Genomic DNA, 19,922 nt, shown 5'->3' on the forward strand with positions numbered 1-19,922 from the left:
CAGTTTTGCACATTGAGAGACTGAAATTTTTTCCCATTCCTCCTTGCAAAACAGCTCGAGCTCAGTGAGGTTGGATGGAGAGCATTTGTGAACAGCAGTTTTCAGTTCTTTCCACAGATTCTCGATTGGATTCAGGTCTGGACTTTGACTTGGCCATTCTAACACCTGGATATGTTTATTTTTGAACCATTCCATTGTAGATTTTGCTTTATGTTTTGGATCATTGTCTTGTTGGAAGACAAATCTCTGTCCCAGTCGCAGGTCTTTTGCAGACTCCATCAGGTTTTCTTCCAGAATGGTCCTGTATTTGGCTCCATCCATCTTCCCATCAATTTTAACCATCTTCCCTGTCCCTGCTGAAGAAAAGCAGGCCCAAACCATGATGCTGCCACCACCATGTTTGACAGTGGGGATGGTGTGTTCAGCTGTGTTGCTTTTACGCCAAACATAACGTTTTGCATTGTTGCCAAAAAGTTCAATTTTGGTTTCATCTGACCAGATCACCTTCTTCCACATGTTTGGTGTGTCTCGCAGGTGGCTTGTGGCAAACTTTAAACAACACTTTTTATGGATATCTTTAAGAAATGGCTTTCTTCTTGCCACTCTTCCATAAAGGCCAGATTTGTGCAATATACGACTGATTGTTGTCCTGTGGACAGAGTCTCCCACCTCAGCTGTAGATCTCTGCAGTTCATCCAGAGTGATCATGGGCCTCTTGGCTGCATCTCTGATCAGTCTTCTCCTTGTATGAGCTGAAAGTTTAGAGGGACGGCCAGGTCTTGGTAGATTTGCAGTGGTCTGATACTCCTTCCATTTCAATATTATCGCTTGCACAGTGCTCCTTGGGATGTTTAAAGCTTGGGAAATCTTTTTGTATCCAAATCCAGCTTTAAACTTCTTCACAAAAGTATCTCGGACCTGCCTGGTGTGTTCCTTGTTCTTCATGATGCTCTCTGCGCTTTTAACGGACCTCTGAGACTATCACAGTGCAGGTGCATTTATACGGAGACTTGATTACACACAGGTGGATTGTATTTATCATCATTAGTCATTTAGGTCAACATTGGATCATTCAGAGATCCTCACTGAACTTCTGGAGAGAGTTTGCTGCACTGAAAGTAAAGGGGCTGAATAATTTTGCACGCCCAATTTTTCAGTTTTTGATTTGTTAAAAAAGTTTGAAATATCCAATAAATGTCGTTCCACCTCATGATTGTGTCCCACTTGTTGTTGATTCTTCACAAAAAAATACAGTTTTATATCTTTATCTTTATGTTTGAAGCCTGAAATGTGGCAAAAGGTCGCAAAGTTCAAGGGGGCCGAATACTTTTGCAAGGCACTGTACATAACCATCTAATAGGGATCAACTTCGTAGCCCTCTCATGCGATTCAACTCTGTAGCCCTCCTAATGGAATTCAACTCCATAGCCATCTAACAGGGTTCAAAGAAATTATGCAAAAAAGGTGGGAAACAAGTCAGACTGCTCAGCTGATTTAGTTTACATACTGTCATTTGAGAAATGCTGTGACTAAACTTTAAAAAATAAATGGTATTACCAAATCAAGATCAACAACATCAACAATGGGGAAAGAATTGAGCACCTGTTTACGTCCGTCGTCAGAATGAGACCAAAGCGCAGTGTGGAAAGTCTACATCTTTCTTTATTTTAGATGAACACCGAAAACAACACAAGACCACCGACCGTAAAGTTCTGCAGGGCTATACAGCAACAATGCAAAAACAAGATCCCACAAACGCCGGTGGAAAACAGGCTGCCTAAGTATGATTCCCAATCAGAGACAACGATAGACAGCTGCCTCTGATTGGGAACCATACCCGGCCAACAAAGAAATAGAAAACTATAATGCCCACCCAAATCACACCCTGACCTCACCAAATAGAGAAATAAACAGGCTCTCTAAGGTCAGGGTGTGACAGCACCTTACATTTGGTTTTCTGCCCATAATATAATGACTCTGTCATTCATCGAAGTTGATGGATAATTTATAGCAAAACTTTTTGATAAAGCCAATCATTAGCAGACTGTATTGTTACCCCTATTTGCCATGTCTTTAACCAAAGCCTAAAGGAGTGCGTGTCCACAGTTGTGGAAGGAAGCTAAAGTAATTCCACTACCTAAAAATAGTAAAGCACCCTTTGCTGGCTCTTACAGCCACCCAATCAGTTTGATGCCTGTTCTTAGTAATCTAATGGAGAGAATTGTGTTTGAACAATACAAAACTCTTTTTTTTTTTTTTTTTACAAAATAGCAAACTACTGACTTTCAGCATGCATATAGGGAAGGGCACTCAACTTGTACTGCACTGACTCAAATGAATGTATAATAAGATGATAGTTGAAGCTGTATTGTTAGATTTCAGTGCAGATGTTATTGATCATAATTTGTTTTTTAAAAACTCACTTGTTATGGCTTTACATCACTTGCCATCACATGGTTGGAGAGTTACTTACAGAACCCAGAGAGTATTCTTCAATGGGAGCTTCTCTAACATCAGATATGTACAGTGCGGTAACCCGCAGGTACACCAGCAACTGTGGCAGGTAGATTTAAAAAATGTACCAGCCACTCAGATTTTTACCTGCCCAAATATATCAAGAATAAGAATATGCATATCCTTGCTTCAGGTCCTGAGCTACAGGCAGTTAGAGTTGGGTATGTCATTTTAGGTGAAAATTGAAAATGGTACTATCCTCATGGTGTTATAATTGAACAAGTTGAAGAAGCTTGAGCTCCTAGGAGTAACATTGGATGGTCAATTGTCATGGTCAAGTCATATTGACAAAATGATTGTGAAGATGGGGGGAGGTACAGTATGTCTGTTATAAAAATGTGTTTTTGACACAGATCAACTGTACATGTTGGTCAGGTTTTGATCTTGTCCCATCTTGATTACTGTCTGGCAATATGGTCATTTGCAACGAAGATAGACCTAGCAAAGCTGCAGCTGGCTCAAAACAAACCAGCACGCCTTGCTCTTAACTGCACAAACATAACTAACATCAACAACAAGCATGATAGTCTTTCATGGTTGCGGGTTGAGGCGAAGTTGACTACATTACTTCTTGTATTTTTAAGATTTTTTTGTGTATTGAAAATGCCTAACCACTTGTGTAATAAATTTGCATACACTTCAAACAGACGCCACTATGGGTTTCTTCACGGTACCTAATCCAAAAACAGATTTAAAGTGTCGCTCAGTTATGTATAGAGCCATGTCATTGTGCATGGAATGCTCTGCCACCAGAGGGTACTCAGGCAAAAAGCGAGATTAGCTTTAGAAAACATCTTGTATCACATCGTCTCTCCTCTTTCTAAAGATCTGATTTAACTGTACTGTATATAAGAATATGAATATATGAAGTGTGTAAATAGTATTTTTGTTGTGTCATGTATATTGTTGGGGGCGGGGCGCGCCTGGGAAAGGGGTCCTCATTGCTCGGGACCAGTGACGTCCTGGGTTTTGACCACAACATGGCAAAGGCTGTCCTCACGTGCCATCTCTTCAATAGGTTCACGTAAATCTGTTGGGGTTTCTGTCTCCCTGGCTACGGTAAGCGGTAATTTACAGGTCCCAGCTTTTCTGTCACCTCGTATGGCCTGTGCCATATTGCCAGGAACTTACTTTCTGCGGTGGGGATTAAAACTAGAACTTTGTCACCGTCATGGAACTCTCGGTGCTGGGTACCCCGATTGTAGGCTTGGGCGCACTGGGCCTTCTCCATATGTTCCCTTACCATTGGCCCACACCTCCTTGGCAAGATCCAGTATGCCGCGTGGATTCCTCCCGTAGAGGAGTTCAAAACGGGAAAACCCAGTGCAGGCCTGGGGCACTTCTCGGATCGAGAACATTAGGTAGGGTAGTAGCTGGTCCCAGTTGTTCCCGTCCTGCTCGATGACCTTCCACAGCATTTGTTTGAGTCCATCCATCTGTGGATCACTGCTTGGTACAGCAATTGCTCGGCGTCTGACCGCAAGGCACAGGTCCGGCGTCTGACCTGCAACCACAGGTCCGAATCTGCCTTAGCTGTAGGAGAGCACACAAATATTACATTAGTCAGGACATGAACTCGGTACCTTGGTCGGTCAGGATTTTGTTCGGGATGCCCAGCCGGCTGAAGAGGTGGAATAGTTTCCGGGCGATTCCCTTGGAGACTGCTACCCATAGGGGAATGGGCCTCGGGATATCGGGTGGCATAATCTACTATTACCAAGATGTACCGGTGCCCTCGGGCCATGGTGATGCATTCAAATGGCACTCCGATGATCGGTAGGGGAACCAGCAGTTCCCGGAAAGGTGCATTTGGGGCTGTGATTTGACACTCCAGCCAGCTGCGACAATAGTCTTCCATGGCCCACCTCATCACGGGCCAGTGGAACCGGGCAGCGATCCGTTCCCGCGTCTCTCCATTTCCAGGTGCGCCCCCAAGAAATGAGTGTAGACCAGCTGAAGAACGGTTCCGTCGTACCGGCGGGGCAGCAACAGCGCCTCTCGAAGATCCCCCTGTTCGTACGACAATTGATACAACAGGTTATTTTTTATTTGGAAATGAGGGTATCGCCAGTCACTCACCCCCGGAAGAAGCTGGCCATCCACCGCTATCACTTGAGCTGCGGCGGCTTTCAAGTTCGGATCTTCCCACTGGGCGGTCCCAAACTGTTCCCTCGGGGCTCAGGGCAGGTGTCTCGACAGGTTCCTCGAAATCAAAGAGGGGAAGCATGGGCTCCTCCTCCGGTTGTTCACCAGGTGAGGTTGGTTCACAGGATTGGCAAATGCTTGCTTCTGGGCCGCGTAGGTGACAGTCCCTCTCCGCTGTTGTCTGTCGCTGGCTCTGACTCTTTTTTTTTTTTTTGCCTCCGCAGTGCCACAAACAGCGGACAATCTCGTCCCACGAGGAGGGGTACCGGCAACTCAAGTACGGCACACACCACCATTTGGCAGCTACTTTGTGGCATCACGGTGGTGGCCTCCCCATTCGAATACCACTTGGTGTCGCCATGGACATAGGAGACAGACATCTCCTCACCATGGTTGGCCGGATGGACCAGCACGCGGGTTTGTACGAGCGTTACCACACTCACGGAATCCAGCAGAGCGTGGGTGTCATGACCGTCAACTTTCACCATGACCATAGGTGCTGGTGGTTCACTGTGGGCCCTACAGGAGGTGACGTAGTTTACTGCGTGGCCCGGCTCATCTCCGGGGCCCGCTGATGTCATCGACTCTTCTCGAACCCGGCAATTCCATGCGAGGTGTCCCCGGGCGCCACACTCATACCTCCTTTGGTCTTGCTCAACCCGGGATTGTCGGCGGTGGGTCGACTCTCCCCTAGCTCCTTCCGCGTGTCTGCAGTCCTTTAGCATGGCTGACTTCCGGATTGGGAGTACGTAGTGGGGTTGTCCTTCCGTCCCCCCTGACCGCTCACGGACTCGGTCTGCCTCACCTTCAGCAGGGCATCTGTATTCTGCTGTGTCTCCACGGCTCCCAAGAGGTTCTCCAATGTCTGGGGCACGCGTAGGCTCTCTGTCCTCTTCATGTCTTGAGGTAGTGCCTGTAAGAAGAGATCCATGACCACTTTGTCGATAACGGGGAGCTTCGCCCATGAACCTCCAGTCGTGGAACAGTTGGGCCCGACAATGCCAGGCTGTACCCGTAGCAGCTGAGTACCTCCCTCTTGAGACCATCGTAGTTAGCCGTCTATTTAGTGTTGAGGTCATGATACGCCTTTTGGGCATCTCTGGACAGGAAAGGGGACAGCAGACTCGCCCACTTCACGTTGGGCCATCTATCAAGGAGTGCTGTCCGTTCGAACGTACAGAGGTAGGTCTCGATGTCATCATCCTCCGTTAGGTTGATTAAAAACGGATTGGGATACGATTCGGTCTGCGTTTCTCCTTGCAGCTCCCTGAATTCCTCAAGCAGGCAGATATTCTGTAGACGCTGTTCTTCCAGCATTTGTTTCTGAATGTCCTCTTGGGCCCGAACGAACTGAGCTATCAACTCGTCCATGCTGATACTATGTAAACGTCAACCTTGGTCTGACCACATTGTCAAACGCCTGCATTCTCCATCACTTGTGGCAGACCAGGGTTTTGGATCTAGATGTTTACACAGATCAGACATGGACACAAGTGTGATACCTCAGTTTCAAGAGTGTTTATTTAAAACTATAAAGAAAAATAAAAGAGATGGGTCTCCTCCAGGACACCTCTTCCGGGTTACCATCTTCTGGGCTTTGGGGAATGCTGTCTCCTCTGCGGTGGAACACCGAGCCCCTCGGTTCTAGCAGACCGTGAGGACATCTATCCGGTAGCAACATCTCACTACATCCAAACCTCCCATGTGCTGGCCTCCTGGCAGCTTTATGGGCCCCTTGAGCAATCAGCCCCTTGATTACTCACAAGCCTCAATCAGTCCCAATTAGTCCTGGCCAGAGGACCCGTCGAGACCTGGCACGTCCAGCAGAAGGAGCCACCGCCGTTGGATGTCGACTCTGTCTCTCAGGCTTCGACGAGTCTCCCCCTGGTGGCTTGTACACAATACGCCACAATGGAGTCGCCTCTTCACTGTTGATGTTGAGACTGGTGTTTTGCGGGAACTATTGAATGAAGCTGTTGTGATGCGTCTTTCTCAAACTTGTCCTCTTGCTCAGTTGTGAACCGGGGCCTCCCACTCTTTCTATTTTCAGTTAGAGACAGTTTGCGCTGTTCTGTGAAGGGATTAGTACACAGCATTGTACGAGATCTTCAGTTTCTTGTTTCTTGTCAATTTCTCGAACCCAGAATCTTTTAGACCACTGCGCCACCCGGGAAGCCAATTTGATGTTATTTTAATGGACAAATAATGTGCTTTTATTAAACAAAAAAAATTATATTTCTAAGTGACCCCACACTATTGTGTGTGTGTGTGTGTGTGTGTGTGTGTGTGTGTGTGTGTGTGTGTGTGTGTGTGTGTGTGTGTGTGTGTGTGCTATACGCCGGGGGTCAGAAAGCATGAAGTCTAGGTGTGCCTAATGATGAGGCACAGGTGTGCGTAATGATGGGTTGCCAGGACAGGTGGTTAGCAAACCGGCGACATCGAGCACCGGAGCAGGAGTAGACGTGACAATATAATGTTATATTATGTTTTTATTGTAATATTGTAATATTATTGTAATATTGTAATATCTTGTGTTGTTTTTGTCTATTACTGTTCTGTATTTTGTATGTATTTTTAAATTGTATGTGGACCCCAAGAAGAGTAGCGGCTGCATGTGCAGAAGCTAATGGGGATCCTAATTAAATAAACGCCATAACCATCTAATAGGTTTCAACTCCGTAACCATCAAATAGAGTTCCCCTCCGTAACCATATAATCCTTCAAAATAGAGTGTAAAGAGAAAAACAGTGAAGAGTTTATGTGTGTGTGTTCATTCACAGTGCCAAGGCCGTGCTCGGAGAGTGAGTATCGCTGTGACAACCAGCAGTGCATACCTGGAAACTGGGTGTGTGACCATGACAACGACTGTGGGGACAACTCAGACGAGCGCGACTGTGGTGAGATGGACCACTATATCTCTTCTCTTCTCTCTCTTCTCCCACTTTCTTGCTCTCTTTTCTCTCATTCTACATGCCTCTCTCTCACATATACACACTCACCTGGTCACTCTACCTTCCTCTCACACACAGAGTTGAAGACATGTCGTCCAGGGTATTTCCAGTGTCTGTCGGGTCACTGTATCCCCGCCGCTCTTCAATGTGACGGACGACCAGACTGCTTGGACATCTCTGACGAGAGCTCCTGTCGTAAGTCTCTACAAGAGGAACTGTTTCAGTTAGCGAGCCATTTCACTACCCCAAGGCTAGCCGTTTCGCTATATTGCTTAACCAATGCTAGCCATTTCTCTACACTTTTACCAGCCATTTTGCCACACCAATGCTAGCCATTTCGCAATTTAAAAAACATAGTATGCAAATACATCTCTCATTCCCTACCTTTTCCCCAAACCATAGCGACCCGTTACCCAGGGGGCCGCTGGTGTCCCAACCACCAGTTCCAGTGTGCGAACAAGCTGTGTGTGTATGAGAACTGGGTGTGTGACGGCAACGACGACTGTGGAGACCACTCCGACGAGGAGCTCATCTTATGTTGTAAGACACACACACACATGCAAGTACTCCCTAACATACACACACATTCAAAAAACTCTCTAAGATGATGGCATTTATTTGGTTACGTCTTCTGGTCACCTTTTCATGGCAGACTACTTAAAGGGCAATTCCACCACTTTTCAACCGCCTATTCATTATCTCCAGCACCATACCCGTGTCTACATAATATGTACATATAATGTGAAAATGGCACATTTCTACTTTCTTTGGATAAAAATATAAAAAGAAAGGACATTAAGTCGTACTCTATGACATCATCGAGTAGGATTAGAAGTTTAAAAAAAAAGATTTTCAAAACTTGCAATGAGTTTTGTTCCCCTTGTCATTGTGAATCTCAAAGTGTTTTAAAATCACTGATTTTAAAATGTTTTTACCTTTGATAACGTCATCAAATGGCACTTTTAAAGAACAGCAGTAAAATAACAATAGTGAGACTATATACAGGGGGGCACTGATACAGAGTCAATGTGCGGGGGCACCAGTTAGTTGAGGTAGTATGTACATATAAGTACAGTTATTAAAGTGACAATGCATAGATGACAACAGAGCGTAGCAGTGGTGTAAAAAGGGGGAGGCAATGCAAATAGTCTGGGTAGCCATTTGACTAGATGTTCAGGAGTCTTATGGCTTGGCTTATGGCTTATGGCTTAGAAGCTGTTTAGAAGCCTCTTGGACCTAGCCATGGCGCTCCGGTACTGCTTGCCGTGCAGTAACAGAGAGAACAGTCTATGACTAGGGTGGCTGGAGTCTTTGACCATTTTTAGGGCCTTCCTCTGACATCACCTGGTTAGAGGTCCTGGATGGCAGGAAGCTTGGCCCCAGTGATGTACTGGGCCGTACGCACTACCCTCTGTAGTGCCTTGCGGTCGGAGGCCGAACAGTTGCCATTACCAGGTAGGATGCTCTCGATGTTGTAGAACCTTTTGAGGATCTGAGGACCCATGCCAAATTTTTTCAGTCTCCTGAGGGGGAATAGGATTTGTCGTGCCCTCTTCGTAACTGTCTTGGTGTGCTTGGACCATGTTAGTTTGTTGGTGATGTGGACACCAAGGAACTTGAAGCTCTCAACATGCTCGACTACAGCCACGTCGATGAGAATGGGGGCGTGCCCGGTTCCTCCCTTTCCTGTAGTCCACAATCATCTCCTTTGTCTTGATCACGTTGAGGAAGGGGTTGTTGTCCTTGCACCACACAGCCACATCTCTGACCTCCTCCCTATAGGCTGTTTTGTAGTTGTCTGTGATCAGGCCTACCACTGTTGTGTCATCGGCAAATTTAATGACGGTGTGGTGTTGGAGTCGTGCCTGACCGCGCAGTCATGAGTGAACAGGAAGTACAGGAGGGGACTGAGAACGTTCCCCTGAGGGGCTACCTACCCTTACCACCTGGGGATGGCCCAAATCCAGGATCCAGTTGCAGAGGGAGGTGTTGAGTCCCAGGGGCCTTAGCTTATTGATGAGCTGTGAGTGCACTATGGTGTTGAACGCTGAGCTGTAGTCAATGAATAGCATTCTCACATAGGTTTTCCTTTTGTCCAGGTGGGAAAGGGCAGTGTGGAGTGCAATAGAGATTGCATCATCTGTGGATCTGTTGGGGCGGTATGCAAATTGGAGTGGGTCTAGTGTTTCTGGGATGATGGTGTTGATGTGAGCCATGACCAGCATTTCGAAGCACTTCATGGCTAGAGATGTGAGTGCTAGGGGTCGGTAGTCATTTAGGCAGGTTACCTTAGTGTTCTTGGGCACAGACACCATGGTGGTCTGCTTAAAACATGTTGGTATTACAGACTCGGACAGGGAGAGGTTGAAAATGTCAGTGAGGACACTTGCCAGTTGGTCAGCGCATGCTCGCAGTATACGTACTGGTAATCTGTCTGGCCCAGCAGCCTTGTGAATGTTGACCTGTTTAAAGGTCTTACTCACATCGGCTGCTGAGCGCGTGATCACACAGTCGTTCTGAACAGCTGGTGCTCTCATGCCTTTCAGTGTTATTTGCCTTGAAACGAGCATAGAAGTAGTTTAGCTTGTCTGTTAGGCTCGTGTCACTGCGCAGCTCTCGGCTGTGCTTCCCATTTGTAGTCTGTAATGGTTTTGCAAGCCCTGCCACATACAACGAGCGTCGGAGCTGGTGTAGTACGATATGATCTTAGTCCTGTATTAACGCTTTGCCTGTTTGATGGTTTGTCGGAGGGCATAGCGGGATTTCTTATAAGCTTCCGGTTTAGAGTCCCGCTCCTTGAAAGCAGCAGCTCTATCCTTTAACTCACTGCGGATGTTGCCTGTAATCCATGGCTTCTGGTTGGGGTATGTACGTACGGTCACTGTGGGGACAACGTCATCGATGCACTTATTGATGAAGCCAATGACTGATGTGATGTACTCCTCATTGCCATCGTAAGAATCCCAGAATGTATTCCAGTCTGTGCTAGCAAAACTGTCCTGTAGCTTAGCATTTGCTTCATCTTGTTACGATCTACTAGGTGTGGTGGGTGGAATCAGGCGCAGAGAGCAGGGTTCAGTCGTTTTCCTCAGATTTATTCCCCAGCGCAACAAAAACAGTCACGCCAACACACAGGGCGTAAATACGTTGCTAGTCCAAAACAACAACAGGACTAAACAGTCCGGAGAATAAATACAATAATAAATCACACCAACAAAACACAGAGTAACAAAAACAAGCCCGCACAAATACCCAGCGGGCCTAGTGCCCTTAAATACCCTACAAACAAATCCTAATACAAAACAGGTGTACCCAATTAACCAATAACCCAAAACAAACGGAAAGGGAATCGATGGCAGCTAATAGGCCGGCGACGACGACCGCCGAGCACCGCCCGAACAGGAAGAGGCACCAACCTCGGCGAGGTTCGTGACAGTACCCCCCCCCTGACGCGCGGCTCCCGCAGCGCGCCGACCCCGGCCTCGAGGACGACCCGGAGGACGAGGCGCAGGGCGATCCGGGTGGAGGCGATGGAAATCCCTCAAGAGGGAAGGATCTAAAATGTCCCTCCCCGGTACCCAGCACCTCTCCTCCGGACCGTACCCCTCCCAGTCCACGAGGTACTGCAGGCCCCTCACCCGGCGTCTCGAGTCCAGAATAGCTCGTACTGTGTACGCCGGGGACCCCTCGATGTCCAGAGGGGGTGGAGGGACCTCCGGTACCTCACTGTCTTGTAGGGGACCAGCTACCACCGGCCTGAGGAGAGACACATGAAACGAGGGGTTAATACGATAATAAGAGGGAAGTTGCAATCTATAACACACCTCGTTTATCCTCCTCAGGACTTTAAATGGCCCCACACACTGCGGCCCCAGCTTCCGGCAGGGCAGGCGGAGGGACAGGTTTCGGGTCGAGAGCCAGACCCTGTCCCCTGGTGCGAACACCGGGGCCTCACTGCGGTGGCGGTCAGCGTCTCTCTTCTGCCGTTCACTGGCCTGCCTGAGAGAATCCTGGACTGCCCGCCAGGTCTCTCTAGAGCGCTGTACCCACTCCTCCACCGCAGGAGCCTCGGTCTGACTCTGATGCCACGGAGCCAGGACCGGCTGGTAACCCAGTACACATTCGAATGGCGACATATTCGTGGACGAATGCCGAAGAGAATTCTGGGCTAACTCTGCCCATGGGACGTACCTTGCCCATTCTCCTGGCCGGTCCTGGCAATACGACCTCAGAAACCTGCCCACTTCCTGGTTTACTCTCTCCACCTGCCCATTACTTTCGGGGTGATAACCAGAGGTAAGGCTGACCGAGATCCCCAGACGCTCCATAAACGCCTTCCAAACCCGAGATGTGAACTGGGGACCCCGATCGGAGACGATATCCTCTGGGACCCCATAGTGCCGGAAGACGTGGGTAAAAAGAGCCTCTGCAGTCTGTAGGGCCGTAGGGAGACCAGGCAATGGGAGGAGACGGCAGGACTTAGAGAACCGATCCACAACGACCAGAACGGTAGTGTTCCCCTGAGATGGGGGAAGATCAGTAAGGAAATCTACCGAGAGATGGGACCATGGCCGTTGTGGAATCGGGAGGGGCTGTAACTTCCCTCTAGGAAGGTGCCTAGGAGCCTTACTCTGGGCGCATACCGAACAGGAAGAGACATAGATCCTCACATCCCTAGCTAAGGTGGGCCACCAGTATTTCCCTCTAAGACCCCGCACTGTCCTATCGATCCCCGGATGACCCGCAGACGGTAGTGTGTGAGCCCACCGAATCAACTTATCACGAACACCAAGCGGTACGTAACTTCTGCCAGTCGGACACTGTGCAGGCGCAGGTTCAACCCTCAACGCCCGCTCGATGTCCGCGTCCACCTCCCATACCACTGGGGCCACCAGCCGAGAAGCAGGAAGGATGGGAGTGGGTTCGATAGACCGGTCCTCAGTGTCATAGAGACGGGACAGCGCGTCGGCCTTAGTGTTGAGGGAACCTGGTCTGTAAGAGATCGTAAATCTAAAACGTGTAAAGAACATGGCCCACCTAGCCTGGCGCGGATTCAGTCTCCTCGCTGCACGAATATACTCCAGATTACGGTGATCAGTCCAGATGAGAAAAGGGTGTTTAGCCCCCTCTAGCCAGTGTCTCCACACCTTCAGGGCCTTTACCATAGCTAGTAACTCCCGGTCTCCCACATCATAGTTCCGCTCTGCCGGACCCAGCTTCTTAGAAAAGAAAGCGCAGGGACGGAGCTTCGGTGGCGTACCCGAGCGCTGAGACAGCACGGCTCCAACCCCAGCCTCGGACGCATCCACCTCCACTATGAATGCTAACGAAGGGTCCGGATGCGCCAACACGGGAGCCCCAGTGAACAGTGCCTTCAACTGGTTGAAGGCTCCATCAGCCTCTGCTGACCACCGCAAACGCACCGGCCCTCCCTTCAGCAGTGAGGTAATGGGCGCCGCTACTTGGCCAAAACCCCGGATAAACCTCCGGTAGTAATTGGCAAACCCTAAAAACCGCTGCACCTCCTTTACCGTGGTCGGAGTCGGCCAATTACGCACGGCATTAACGCGGTCACACTCCATCATCATCCCCGAGCTGGAAATGCGATAACCCAGGAAGGAAACGGCTGGTTTGGAAAACACACATTTCTCAGCCTTGACGTATAGGTCATGCTCCAGCAGTCGCCCAAGAACCTTGCGCACCAGGGAAACATGCGCGGCGCGTGTGGCAGAATAAATCAAGATGTCATCAATATAGACTACCACACCCTGCCCGTGCAAGTCCCTGAGAATCTCATCTACAAAGGATTGAAAGACGGCTGGAGCATTTTTCAACCCATACGGCATGACGAGGTACTCATAGTGGCCTGATGTGGTACTAAACGCTGTTTTCCACTCGTCTCCTCCCCGAATACGCACCAGATTATACGCGCTCCTGAGGTCCAGTTTTGTGAAGAAACGCGCTCCGTGGAATGATTCCACCGCCGTAGCGATGAGAGGTAGCGGATAACTAAAACCCACTGTGATCGAATTGAGACCTCGATAATCAATGCACGGACGCAGACCTCCCTCCTTTTTCCTCACAAAAAAGAAACTCGAGGAGACGGGTGACATGGAGGGCCGAATGTACCCCTGTCTCAGAGCTTCCGTGACATATGTTTCCATAGCCAGCGTCTCCTCCTGTGACAGTGGGTACACATGACTCCGGGGAAGTGCAGCGTTCTCCAGGAGGTTTATCACGCAATCCCACCGTCGATGGGGTGGTAATTTGGTCGCTTTCCTCTTACTAAAAGCGATAGCCAAATCGGCATATTCTGGGGGAATGCGCACGGTGGAAACCTGGTCTGGACTCTCCACCGTCGTGGCACCGATGGAAACTCCTAAACACCTCTCTGAACACTCGTCTGACCACCCCTTAAGAGCCCCCTGTTTCCAGGAAATAAGGGGATTGTGAATAGCCAGCCAGGGAACCCCCAACACCACCGGAAACCCAGGTGAATCAATAAGGTAGAAACTGATCCTCTCCCTATGATTCCCCTGCGTTACCATGTCCAGCGGAATCGTGGCCTCCCTGACCAGCCCTGACCCTAGCGGTCGGCTATCTAAGGAGTGCACGGGGACAGGTGGGTCTATCTGCACTAACGGAATACCCAATTTACGGGCGAGTCCACGATCCATAAAGCTCACAGCTGCGCCTGAATCGACTAGCGCCTTATGCTGAAGAGAGGGGAAAAATGCAGGGAAAAAAATTAACAAAAACATGTGACCAACAGGGAGCTCTGGGTGAGTTTGGTGCTTACTCACCTGGGGTGGCCGAGGAGCGCTCTGCCGACCATCTCGACTCCCAGAGGGACTCCTCCAACACCGGTCCGAAGTGTGTCCTCTCCGTCCACAATAGGAGCAGGAGGAGCCCCCTCTGATCCCCCTAGATGCAGCTCCTCCCAACTCCATCGGAGTGGGAGTGGGAGAGCTGGACGGTGGAATTAACAGGACCCCTTCTGAACGCCCGCGGGCAGCTAGCAGGGTGTCCAATCGAATAGACATGTCTATTAGTTCATCCAGGGAGAGAGTTGTGTCCCTGCAAGCCAGCTCCCGGCGGACGTCCTCCCGGAGACTACACCGGTAATGGTCCATCAGGGCCCTGTCATTCCACCCAGCACCAGCAGCTAGGGTCCTAAACTCCAACGCGAAGTCCTGCGCGCTCCTCGTCTCCTGTCTGAGGTGGAACAGTCGCTCACCCGCCGCTTTACCCTCTGGTGGATGATCGAACACTGCTCGGAAACGGCGAGTGAACTCCAGGTAGTTGTCCCGAGCTGAGTCTGGACTGTTCCAGACTGCGTTAGCCCAGTCCAGGGCCCTGCCCGTTAAACAGGAGACGAGGAGGCTCACACTCTCCTCACCCGAGGGAGCCGGACGCACGGTAGCCAGGTAGAGCTCCAGCTGGAGCAAAAATCCCTGGCACCCAGCAGCCGCTCCATCGTACTCCCTCGGGGGGGAGAGACGTAGTGCGCCGGACCCAGAGGACGATGTAGGTGGAGTAGGTGGTGTCGGGAGTGGGGGAGCTGGGGTAGATGTCGGGAGACCACTCCGCTCCCATCGTTCCATCCTCTCCATCATCTGGTCCATCGCGGTACCAATCCGATGGAGGACAGCTGTATGGTGATGAACGCGCTCCTCCATAGTGGGGAGAGGAGTGGTCGCTGCTCCTGCTGACTCCATTTCAGGTGGTGCGGGCTTCTGTTACGATCTACTAGGTGTGGTGGGTGGAATCAGGCGCAGAGAGCAGGGTTCAGTCGTTTTCCTCAGATTTATTCCCCAGCGCAACAAAAACAGTCACGCCAACACACAGGGCGTAAATACGTTGCTAGTCCAAAACAACAACAGGACTAAACAGTCCGGAGAATAAATACAATAATAAATCACACCAACAAAACACAGAGTAACAAAAACAAGCCCGCACAAATACCCAGCGGGCCTAGTGCCCTTAAATACCCTACAAACAAATCCTAATACAAAACAGGTGTACCCAATTAACCAATAACCCAAAACAAACGGAAAGGGAATCGATGGCAGCTAATAGGCCGGCGACGACGACCGCCGAGCACCGCCCGAACAGGAAGAGGCACCAACCTCGGCGAGGTTCGTGACACATCTGACCACTTTTTTTTATTGACTAACCTGTGCCCCCGCACATTGACTCTGTACCGGTATCCCTTGTATATACTCTCATTATTGTTATTTTACTGCTACTCTTTAATTACTTGTTCCTTTTATTTCTTATTCATATTTTTTTGTAACTGCATTGTTGGTTAGGGGCTTGTAAGTAAGCGTTTCACTGTATTTGGCGCATGTGACTAATAACTTTTGATTTGAAACTAATATGCGTTTGACACTTGCACTTCCTACCGCCAGCCGAAAAAAAAGCCCTCAGTATATTAATTGTTGTTTTTTTTCAGTCATTTTTGCTCATCTTTATCAAGGATGTCAATGATTTCAGACCCCACTGTATGTATTTGAATATTTATATTTTTAACACAAAAAAACATTTGATTAATGAAATATTTAATCAGTCGTCTGATGATGATGATGCACTCTTTGCAAACGGGAGGAATCTAATTTGATTGGTCCCCAACTCACGGCTCAAACCCTTCATTCAGAATAATTGGAGCTATCCCGGAGATAGCCTGCTCCGGAGCAGGTTAGTTCCGAAGGATTCGTTGCCATAGAAATTTAACTGGCTTAAAGGTGAGCCACTTTCGTGTCATCGGTTATCCCGAGTTGACCAAATTTACCTCGCTAAATCCTCAAGCCAAATTCGTAGTATAGGGCTCAGGGCAACCAATAATACAGTAGAAATACAGTCGTGTGTATGTGTGTATGTTTGTCAAATTAATTAATACCCATTTCCTTCTTTGGTGTTGTTTGCCAGTGAACATCACCTGTGAGATGCCATCAAGGTTCCGCTGCGCTAACGGCTACTGCATCTACTCTGGGAATCTGTGTAACCAGAAGGACGACTGTGGGGACGGAAGTGATGAGAAGGAGGATCTCTGTAAGCAACGCACCTCCAACGCAACATTTGTGAATGCTGCCCTAATGCAATATGTTGTGGAGGTTAGGTTTAATAAACGCAGAAATAATGCAACCTGTAGGGATGTTTAGTGAAGTGAACATAGCCCTAGTGCAACATATTGGGGTTTATCTAGGTTTAGTTAAAACAGCCCTAATGACTTATTTGCCCTTATGCAAATAGTATTATGATTATGTTTGCGTGAACGTATCCCTAACCCAAATATTCATTAGGTCAAGGTTCAGTGAACACAGCCCTTATATTTGAAAATGTATTGCAATATGCACTGAGTTTTAAAAACACTCTTAATATTGAGTTTAATCCACTGTTGCCCCCAGAACAGACTCAATTTGTTGGGCCGTGGACTACAAGGTGTCGAAAGCTTTCCACAGGGATGCTGGCACATGTTGGCTCCGATGCTTTCCACAGTTGTGTCAAGTTGGCTAGATGTCCTTTGGGTAGTGGACCATTCTTGATACACACAGGAAACTGTTGAACATGAAAGACCTAGCAGCGTTGCAGTTCTTGGCGCACTCAAAACCAGTGCGCCTGGCACCTACTATCATACCCCGTTCAAAGGCACTTAAATCTTTTGTCTTGCCCATTCACCCTCTGAATTGCACACATACACAATCCATGTCTCAATTGTCTCAAATATCCTTCTTTAACCTGTCTCCTCCCCTTCATCTAAACTGATTGAAGTGTATTTAACAGGTGACATCAATAAGGGATCATAGCTTTCACTTGGATTCAGCTGGTCATGTCATGGAAAGAGCATGTTTTGTACACTCAGTGTACTTTTTCCAATGGAATCTTCCCGAACATTCCATGGATAATGACTTTGTTAGATGACCCTCTATGTTAAAGTGCAGATGGACAGGCACTCAGTGACTTAATCTCGAATGAAGGGTGAAAGGCAAGAGGGGCAGCATTTATCCCTATTGAAACAACAATATTAGAGATAAAACAAAAGTAGTTATTTGTTTCATTGTTGTACAATCCGGGATAAAAATCAATCTAGGCAAATAATTTTTAGACGAGATTGCTGTTATGAATTTAGGTAGTTTTGTAATATTTTTGGGGGTACAACAGGATGAGACAAAAAATACATTAAGAGTTGAATGCACCTTTTGATTGTGTTTTAAATATTTGTGTGCCTGTGTGTGTGTGTGCTCATCCTAGCGTGTGCGTGTGCTCATCCTAGCGTGCGTGTGTGTGTGCTCATCCTAGCATGTGTGTGTGTGTGTGTGTGTGTGTTTCCTTACAGGCCGTGAGCCCACCCTGGCTCCTTGCACGCTCCAGGAGTTCAAATGTACCAATGGACAGTGTGTTGCCCTGCCCTATGTGTGTGACCACAATGACAACTGTGGGGACCTCACTGACGAGATAGGCTGCAGTGAGTTCAACATCACTCTCTCACAACATGAATCTTCTGAGAGAGCAAAACCCATTGCTCATAATTATTTGTATTACATTGTTGATACTTTACAAATGAGTAAACATGATCTGCAATGTACATTTGAAGTCGGAAGTTTCCATACACTTAGGTTGGAGTCATTAAAACTAGTTTTTCAACCACTCCACAAATTTCTTGTTAACAAACTATAGTTCTTTAAGTCGGTTAGGACCTGTACTTTGTGCATGACACAAGTAATTTTTACAACAACTGTTTACAGACAGATTATCTCACTTATAATTCACTGTATCACAATTCCAGTGGGTCAGAAGTTTACATACACTAAGTTGAGTGTGCCTTTAAACAGCTTGGAAAATTACAGAAAATGATGCCATGGCTTTAGAAGCTTCTGATAGGCTAATTGACATAATTTTAGTTAATTGGAGGTGTAATTGTGGATGTATTTCAAGGCCTACCTTCAAACTCAGTGCCTCTTTGCTTGAAATCATGGGAAAATCTAAAGAAATCAGCCTCAGATTAAAAAAATTGTAGAATGCATGAAGGTACCACTTTCATCTGTACAAACAATAGTACGCAAGTATAAACACCATGGGACCACGCAGCCGTCATACCGCTCAGGAAGAAGACACGTTCTGTCTCCTAGAGCTGAACGTACTTTGGTGTGAAACGTGCAAATCAATCCCAGTACAACAGCAAAGGACCTTGTGAAGATGCTGGAGGAAACAGGTCCGAAAGTATCTATATCCACAGTAAAACGAGTCCTATATCGACATAACCTGAAAGGCCACTCAGCAAGGAAGAAGCCACTGCTCCAAACCTCTCTATAAAAAAGCCAGACTACGGTTTGCAACTGCACATGGGGACAAAGATCATACTTTTTGGAGAAATGTCCTCTGGTCTGATGAAACAAAAATAGAACTGTTTGGCCATAATGGTCATCGTTATGTTTGGAGGAAAAAGGCCAAAGAACAAGCCAAAGAACACGGTGAAGCATGGGGGTGGCAGCATCATGTTGTGGGGGTGCTTTGCTGCAGGGAGGGACTGGTGCACTTCACAAAATAGATGGCAACATAAGGAAGGAAAATTATGTGGATATATTGAAGCAACATCTCAATGGGTCCAAATGGACAATGACCCCAAGCATACTTGGGTGGCTTAAGGACAACAAAGTCAAGGTATTGGAGTGACCATCACAAAGCCATGATCTCAATGCTATAGAAAATTTGTGGGCAGAACTGATAAAGCGTGTGCGAGCAAGGAGGCCTACAAACCTGACTAAGTTACACCAGCTCTGTCATTATTGTGGGAAGCTTGTGGAAGTCTACCCAAAACGTTTGACCCAAGTTAAACAATTTAAAGGCAATTCTACCAAATACTAAATGATTGTATGTAAACTTCTGACCAACTGGGAATGTGATAAAATAAATAAAATTAAATAAATTATTCTCTCTACTATTATTCTGACATTTCACATTCTTAAAATAAACTGGCCTAAAACGGGGAATTTTTACTAGGATTAAATGTCAGGAATTGTGAAAAACTGAGTTTAAATGTATTTGGCTAAGGTGTATGTATGCTTCGACTGACTTCAACTGTATCTGTGAAGGAACTGGCCGTACCCATGCACACTAAGAGGCTTATTAAAATGGTAAATGGACTGGAAACATTTTCTAAATCTGTAAATAATTATTGTAAAACAGATGGGTTAAAAAATTGGTTAAAATACAGGCGATTGATCCAAGATGGCGTAGCAGTCGGACGTGTTTGTCTTGTCCTGTGTAAATGGTCGTTTTCCTCGCTTTTTTCCATATATATTTTAATCTCAC

General features: G+C 47.5%; 1 protein-coding gene across 1 annotated transcript in view; it reads left to right on the forward strand.

Annotated features, from left to right (window-relative positions):
- Window positions 1–19,922, forward strand: part of lrp2b (low density lipoprotein receptor-related protein 2b) — a 116,031-nt gene that overhangs the window by 77,683 nt on the left and 18,426 nt on the right. Inside the window, exons 62-66 of the mRNA XM_090202411.1 lie at window positions 7,440–7,556; window positions 7,689–7,805; window positions 8,013–8,150; window positions 16,539–16,661; window positions 17,947–18,075. Coding sequence (XP_090058537.1) covers window positions 7,440–7,556; window positions 7,689–7,805; window positions 8,013–8,150; window positions 16,539–16,661; window positions 17,947–18,075 — 624 coding nt within the window. The remainder of the gene's footprint in view (window positions 1–7,439; window positions 7,557–7,688; window positions 7,806–8,012; window positions 8,151–16,538; window positions 16,662–17,946; window positions 18,076–19,922) is intronic.

Source organism: Oncorhynchus mykiss, chromosome 16 (assembly GCF_057628025.1).
Source record: "Oncorhynchus mykiss isolate SJ-2025 chromosome 16, ASM5762802v1, whole genome shotgun sequence".
In the NCBI taxonomy this organism is placed as follows: Eukaryota; Metazoa; Chordata; class Actinopteri; order Salmoniformes; family Salmonidae; genus Oncorhynchus; species Oncorhynchus mykiss.